The sequence below is a fragment of the Nicotiana attenuata genome, chromosome 5 (assembly GCF_001879085.1).
Source record: "Nicotiana attenuata strain UT chromosome 5, NIATTr2, whole genome shotgun sequence".
NCBI lineage: Eukaryota > Viridiplantae > Streptophyta > Magnoliopsida > Solanales > Solanaceae > Nicotiana > Nicotiana attenuata.
Window position 1 is genome coordinate 46,653,981 of NC_031993.1, and position 8,502 is coordinate 46,662,482.

Here is an 8,502-nt window from a genome sequence, read left to right on the forward strand (position 1 = left end):
GTGGAGCTATGGAGTAAGATGAATGGGAGATAGGGACTGAATCTCCAAAAGAAAGAACTGGTAGCACCTCAGAAATATCTAAGTGATTAACTGGACCTGTGAAGTATGATTGAGTTTCAAAAAGAAGGTAACATCAGCAGACATAAGAAATCGCTGAAGGTCAGGAGAATAACATCGATATCCCTTTTGCGTTCTCGAGTAACCCAGAAATATGCACTTAAGAGCACGAGGAGCTAACTTATCTTTTCCTGGAGTAAGGTCATGAACAAAGCACGTACTCCCAAAGACACGGGGTGGAAGAGAGAACAAAGGTAAGTGGGGAAACAGGACAGAGAATGGAACTTGATTTTGGATAGCTGAAGATGGCATACGATTAATAAGATAACAAGATGTAAGAGCTGCATCTCCCAAAAATGCAGCGGAACATGAGATTGTATAAGTAGGGTACGAGCAGTTTCAATAAGATGTCTATTCTTTCTTTCAGCTACCCCATTTTGTTGGGATGTGTACAGACAAGATGTTTCCCATGGGAGTTCAAAAACTGCTGAAATGGGGAAGACAAATACTCTAGGGCATTATCACTACGAAATGTGCGGATAGAAACCCCAAATTGATTTTGAATTTCAGCGTGGAAGGTCTGGAAAATAGAAAACAACTCAGATCGATTTTTCATCAAAAATATCCAAGTGCACATGGAATAATCATCAATGAAACTGACATTGTAGCGGAATCCCAAGGTAGAACTAGCCCGACTAGGACCCCAAACATCTGAATGGACTAAAGTAAAAGGTGACTCTGCTCGATTATCAAGACGCCGCGGGAAATGGGAGCGGGTATGCTTACCGAGCTGACATGACTCACACTCTAGAGTGGACAAGTGAGATAAGCCAGGTACCATTTTCTGAAGTTTTGACAAATTGGGATGTCCTAACCGTTTATGTAATAAATCTGGTGAATCAGTAACGGGACAAGTTATTGGAGGAAGACAAGATGCGAGTCTATGTGATTTTGCAAGGATAAGGTAATAAAGTCCATCTGGTTCACGTCCGGTACCAATGATCCGCCCTGTACTGAGTTCCTGTATACAAACAAGGTCATCAAAAAATAAAACAGCAGATTTAAGTGATTTGGCTAAACGACTAACGACTATGAGATTAAAAGGACTACCAGGAACATAAAGAACAGAGTCTAAAGGTAAGGAAGGAAGTGGACTTGCTTGACCTATTGCACTTGCCATGGCTTGAGACCCATTGGCCATTGTGACTATTGGAAGAGATTGAGAATATGAAATACTAGTGAAAAGAGATTTGTTACCAGAAATATGATTAGATGCACCTGAATCAATGACCCAACACTCAGAAGGTAAAGATTGGGAGACACAAGTCATGCTACTATTTGTTGGAACAACGGAGGCTAATCCTGAAGATGTCTGTTTACGTGCTTTGTACTGAAGGAACTCAATATAATCCTGTAAAGAAACCATCTGGATTGGATTCAATGCATTGGATCCAACGGATTGTGAGTTAAAGGCTTCCGATACGAATGCCATTATAATATCGTGCCAGAAAAAGCAGAAATTTTCTGGGGATCACTGTTCACGCTGGAAAAATCACTGTAGCTCGCCGGAAAATTCCAAAGTTGTCGGAATCTGTCGGAAATAGTACCAATGGACTCGGAATTGCAAGGAGATGCCACTGTCCAAAAGAAGCGTTTCCAAATTCTGGCCGGATGGGACAGACGCGCCGCCGGCGGCAGATCTCCGGCAGGCGCGTGGGGGCGCGTGGATGGTCTTTTTCAGGTGACTTTTTCTGGGGCTTGGTCGCCTATCTCTTGGGAACCTTTTGGTGTTGTTGGGTGTCGCACAACACTGATAATTAGTGACTTTGACGCAAATAGTCACTTAGGTCACCGGAAAATTGCACGGTGACAGAGTTCTTTCTTCCCGGATGTCGCTGGAATGACGCACAGCGATCTCTTCTCACCAAAGCTCTGATACCATGTGAGAATGCACGGGAGAAAATATTATTCATTAATTATGACAATGATACAATGAGCCCTATATATATATATATAATACATGTCTTACTCCTAATACTTATGGGATTAGGGTTATTTACTACTATTTAACTATCAGACTAACAAACTAGATAGAGGAATAGACAAAATTGGCCATAGACTTGCTCATGGATTGACTATGAAATAAGATGAAGTAAATTGTAACTCCTCCCAGATCACACTATTCTTTTGGATGTCCTTAAACTTTCTATATATGTGGTAGAAGATTTATGAAGCCGAGTTTTCGTAGGAACATGAAGTGCATAGCTACAAGAAGACCAGAGCTTCCCATCATAGTGAAAAGACCAAAATATAACTATTGGTGCTTACTGCATACTAGTTTACTGTCAAGGACCTGCTCACCTTCTTTCCATTTAATTTTGACATGCAGCAGAAAAATAGACGACTGAACTCTATCTCTCTTTACAACTTCTCGATCTGTATTTGCATAACGTCTGTTTCCTTTAACACTAAGATGTCTCTTGATGGCTACCAATATAGGATCACAATTGTTAATCAACATCATGTGTTCCAAAATTTACCTGTACCTTACTAATTTACCTTTCTTTCTCTTTTGTTTTTTAATATGCTTAGATTGGTTATGATAAGCAAGGACTTCCAATAGGCTTGCAGCTTATTGGTCGTCCGTGGTGTGAAGCTACAATCTTGCGTTTAGCTACTGTGATAGAGGTAATCTCCTCCATCTATACCATAACACCACCCACCCCAACCAACTAACTGCTAAAAAGTTACAATTGAGTATTGACAGGAGATTTTGACTTGTGCTTTCAGGAAATCTCTGCAGAGTATAGGAAGAAGCCAGTGGAGTACTATGACATCTTGAAAGGGAAGTGAGAATAATGTTTTACAAGACACAATTGAAAGAGAGCGAAGGAACTGACAGGAATAAGCTTAAGCCTAGCCTTAGGGTAAGAGAAAGATTTCATCACAAATGAACTTACATAGAGAACGAATCAAGTAAGTGCTGAAGAACAATACTCCTAGATATAGAAATGTGGTTGCTTTTTCAATAATTATATCTAGTGGATTTTGGTGATATATGCCTTTGATTCATGCATTTAGTACCAGCAACCTTTCTGTAATTTTCTACATCCTTGAAGTTGTACACTGAAACTGCTTCATTCATAGTTTAATGCAATATTTGGTTGTATTCTATTTTATTTGATTATTTGCTCCAAATTACAAAAATGCATGAAGATAATAGATCAGGTAAAGAGATACAATAGAGGCAAAGGGAAGTTGTGAAAAAGTACAACACATCATCTTACAGGGAACCACATTCATTTTCCAAAAAGAGCACCAAAATAGCTTTGATTTACAGAAACATAAGGGCAAAGTATGTGATAAAGGTCTAATCTAGGGGCAAAATAGATTTACTAAAAGAACATTTATTGCAAATCCCTGATTTCTATAATATTTCGATTTCTATGTATCAATATGCTGGTTTTCTTCTTCTTTGGTCCCGGTAGGGTCCTTCTTCCTCCTTATCCTTCAAGAAGCCTAGGATGATAAGAAAAACAGAAAAGAAGAATGCCCAGCGGCCTCCACCACCCTCACCTGCCCAATGGCCTCCACCACCCCCACCCCAACCCCCCATCCCCACCCCCGCGCCGCCACACGCTGCCATCATCATCACGAGGGGGAAACCCAGCCCCACCATCGTCGAGATCAGGAGATTTCTCCTTCCCTGCATTCAACCCAGACATATCAGCATCAAATGATACTTGCACAGGATCTTTGTAGAATATAAGCACGGCTCTCATTTTTGGTGGATAAAATTGCTGAAAAATGTGCAGAGTGGCATTGTGCATCGTTTTAAGCAACAAAACAATGACTTTTAATAACACTGCTTTCTAAATCAACAGGGCGGGATGCGGTCACCACTAACCATAGCATAACAGTGAAAATAGCTAACATGTAAAATATGGATTGTTTTATTTCCATTCATTTTGTTCCACCAGTTTCTGTAGTGGGGTCTGGGGAGGATAGTGTATACGCAGACCTTACCCAGAGAGGCTCTTTCCGAAAGACCCTTGGAGGTTTCCGTAAAGAACATGAAAAAAATTACCTGGTGCAACTGTAATGGTTGAATTTTCCTTTGTAAGAGTCTGCATCTGGCCTTTAGTTGCACATCTGGCTCTCTGCATAAATGCAGAATTGAAAGGTTGAACAAGGAATACTAGTGGCAATAAATGTTACTAGAATGATGCAGGAAATGGAAAACCAAAAACTAAATGCAAGCAGTAGTAATCGGAGCAGCAGTATCAAGAACATCAATATACATAAGTGATGAGGTCCTAAACTCCTAATTCCCATTGTTTCTTTTTTAGATTAAAAGTTTGGCAGATCCTATTTCCAATTGTCTGTAACTAGAAATGCATTACACTACCACTTTCAAGTACTTAAGAAACAAGGATATATTTTCACATTTTACCAATCCATATCTAACAACAACAACAACAATCCAGTATAATTCCACAAGTGGAGTCTGGGGAGGGTAGTGTATACACATACCTTACCCCTACCCCAAGGGGTAGAGAGGCCATATCTATAAACAACGAGTTGCAAATAGAAAGGCTAATCAACTTGAGTTCCGGGTACTTGTTTTAGTGAGTGCAGTTGTTTACAATATACTAACTGCAGAAGGAGAAATAGTCCAATGTGATAACTTATGCCCATTCTGAAGCTCTGAAGCTTCTCACAGCAAACGTCGCACAAAATTAATATATAAGACATGACAAGTACGACTGATCCACTAGAATCATTAGGGACATGTAACTAAACAGGAAAATGCTAGCAGTTGCACAAACAGTAGTACCCAAAGAAATGTTACCAGAGCAGCAACACATATTACTGAAGCGCGCTTTTCTTGAACAGGACATATCAAGTGTCTTCCATTGTTAATAAACTGAGACTGCATGCCAAGCGGCTGGAGGCCAAAAGATACTATTGGCTTGAATTTCTTCAGGCATTCAGCGTCTGCTCCCACTGTGACAACAACATCCAACGATTAACAACATAGATAGCACAAGTTGCAGGATGAGCAGCAAATCTTCAAATGGTTTTGCAAATGATGAATTTTAAAGTATCAAATCTATTGATGACATCTTTGTCAAACCTTAAACATAAATGTTCGATTCAGTTACTTCAGAAACTAACACCATCACATCAAGTTAACCAGAATCAAAGGCGAGCTTTTTTATTTTTAAGCGCTTCTTTTGACAAGTAAACTCAAAGACAAAAGCTTTTGACTTTGGAAAAGGATGCGTCTTAGACTTCAAAGGAGTTGAACAACACCAAATTCACGAAAGCTAAGATGATAAATCATACACACTTTTACTGATTTGCAGTAAGAAAAAGTATTTCAACATGTTGGTGAGTGCAAATATATGTTTTCATGGAGAGAAAAAGAGAGTGCTAAAATAGTCAAAAATCATACGCAGAACAGCAACTGCAATATTACAAAAAGATCATAACTTCATGTTACGTTCTGATGTAATTCCTAAAGCACTTGTAGCAATGGCTATTCAGATATCCTTACATCTAATGCAGCAAAGGCTCCTCAGTGAGATAACAACAAGAGAAGCTGATATATACGGAGTAATATATTAATGTTTGACATGATCAAAGGATATGAAAGTTTTCATTGTGTGATCCTAATTACATGAAAAAAATAGTAATATGGCATTCCTTTAAATACATGCAGAGGTACTTATTAAAAGGAATCAGTCAAGGAATATACACAAACATACCTATTGGCAAAGTAGGTGCACTCATACTGGTACTGGCAGTTAACAACATCTCTTTGAAAAAATTCTGTCTCCCTGAAATTGAACTCCTACTAGAATCCTGAAATACAAAAGGAAGAGTAGATTGAGTATGCAATCAACAACAATAACAAGAAGTCAACAACTACATGTCAATCGCGAATAAGTTGGGAGAGGCTATATGAACCTATTAATCATGTTTCTTCATTTAAGCTCAACTCATGCCATCATCACACCATATGGCATAATGAGTGAAAAACAAGTGTAATATATATAAACTATAGTAGAATAATCATTATAGAAAAGCAAGAGGAACAAAAACTAGGTACTAACAAGACTAAAACCTATTCCCGTCTATATCAATTTTTTCCTCCATTGTGCCATCTCTTTAGCTAAGTCTACATTGATACCAAGAAATTGTAGGTCTTTTGACACGACTTCTTTCTATGTGATTTTAGGTCTACCTCGTCCCCTTTTAACACCTTAACTTACCATGGTTTTACACCTACGGATTGGTGCATTTGGAGGTCAACTCAGAACATGACCAAACCATCTCATACAACCTTCTCTTATTTTATCCTTAGTGCTTGCTACTTGCACCTTCTGGCGGATGACATTTTTAAATCTTATCGAATCTTGTATAATCACACATCTATTTAGCATTCACATCTCCGCAACACTCATCTTTTGAATATGTTGAACTTAGGCGACCTGACATTCACTACAATATAGCAGTATCGGTCCTATAACTATTCTGTAGAACTTGCCTTTCACTTAGGTAGGCATCATTCTATCACATAACTCCCCCGGTAGCACTTCTCCATCAAACCATCCGGTTTTAATTCTATGAGTAATATCTTCATCTATCATTCCACTCTCTTGAAACCACATTCTCACGTTTTTGCACAAGCACAAATTGAATGGCCTTTCTTGCCTCTGGTGCACTATAAGTTCTCTCAGTAGGCAAAACAGGATTAGCGACGAAAGAATGTTAATGTCCAATATCAGCTTGACTCTTAGATCAGATGTCACATGTATTCTGTTCCATATCCAAATATACACCACCCAAGAATTCCTTCTTAAGGACGAGGATCATGATGGCTCTTATTGGATCAGACTCTATTCTCTAATACCTTAACCAACCCAGAAACAAGATTTCCAAATTCCTTTTCTTAAATACATAAGATACTATTTATTTAATAGAAAAAAATTACAGTTAATTGAAGCTTTGTTTAGGGTGCTTGATTTAGTCTGACTCTGACCTTTTTTTATTGTTAATTCGGCGCTCACCTTGTGATACAGAGAACAGCGGTTGCCAAGTTTCTGAAGCTGCTCAATTAGAATCCCGTGTGAAATAATAAAAATTAGAAGAGAATGATAATAAATACAAATTTTATATATATAGAGAATTTATGATGGCAGAATCACTAAACCTAGAAATCATGAACTTATAACTTAAAGGTGAGTTTGTGAGCTTGCCATTGCTTCTAATTCCGTTAGTAGGAACACTTAATATAAACGACGTATTTATTTCGTCGTTGAGATGCAAATTATGTGGCTCTACTTATTAGGTCAAAATCTTTGGGATGAAATTTTATGGTATGTTTGTTATGATGGAAAGTATCATCACAACAACAATAATATCACCAATATGAGCATATGGACATTCTTTGAATGCAAAAGGGGAGGAACAAAAAGAATTTTTGTCCCAAAAACAAAAGGAAAAATTATATCTAAAATCCCTTACTACATTTTTTTTCTACTTACATCACCAAATAATGAATTGATTTTGTATAAGCATTTTCGATGCTACTAGCCCTTGTGACTATATTTTCTTTTACTCCAGGCTCCAGCCCTCGTGGAAGATGTTTTATTTATTTTTTAAATAGAGAAATCATTTTTTGGTGTTTCGTTATCGAAAAATAATTTTAAAGAAAACATCTTTCCACCAAAAATAGCAATGGAATTTGACCAATAACTTATAATACATGATTATCGATTTTAACACACGAAAATCATTGAAATACATCCAATTTTATAACATTACCATTAACCTTTAAACAATACTTAATTTTTAAAGAAAAATCATTTTTGAAGTGGCAGCACGAGGAGGAAGGAACACCGTAAAGTTTGTCAAAACTGGACAAATTTTAAATAACTTTTATAGATGGGTATATTTTAAGGAGTAATTTTCAGAAACCATTATTGTTTAGTGGCTATTAACTTCCTATAGCTATCATATACATAATTACTTCCTAATTCGCTGTATTCGTGCTGCTGTATTCATGAATACAACAGCAAAAAGTACCAAAAAATCAGGGTAGTCCAGTTGTGCGCGCATGTATTCACATGTATTCGCGCCATGTATTCATGAATACAACAACAAAAAGCGCCTAAAATCAGGGCAGTCCAGTTGTACGCGTATGTATTCACAAGTATTCGCGCTGCTGTATTCATGAATATAACAATAAAAAGTGCCTAAAATCAGGGCAGTCCAGTTGTACGCGCATGTATTCACATGTATTCGCACATGTATTCATGAATACAACAGCAAAAACGCTTAAAATCAGGGTAGTCTAGTTGTACACGCATGTTCAAAGGCTATTAGAGTTAAAGATTAGGTCAAGCTCTTGATCTGGTCATAAGACCACTCTTACAG

General features: G+C 37.7%; 1 protein-coding gene and 1 long non-coding RNA gene across 2 annotated transcripts; one reads left to right on the forward strand and one right to left on the reverse strand.

Moving 5' to 3' along the window:
• On the forward strand, positions 2,107 to 3,239 carry LOC109225772. The gene is made up of 2 exons (XR_002067984.1): positions 2,107 to 2,745; positions 2,848 to 3,239. It is a non-coding gene; the product is annotated as an uncharacterized LOC109225772 (long non-coding RNA).
• LOC109226184 lies at positions 3,509 to 7,378 on the reverse strand. Its single transcript, XM_019390979.1, has 6 exons — positions 7,134 to 7,378; positions 5,829 to 5,925; positions 4,910 to 5,064; positions 4,145 to 4,217; positions 3,680 to 3,763; positions 3,509 to 3,576 (listed from the first exon to the last, which is right to left on the reverse strand). The coding sequence occupies exons 2-6, from the start codon at positions 5,875 to 5,877 to the stop codon at positions 3,509 to 3,511; spliced, it is 429 nt and encodes a 142-aa protein (XP_019246524.1). The 5' UTR covers positions 5,878 to 5,925; positions 7,134 to 7,378.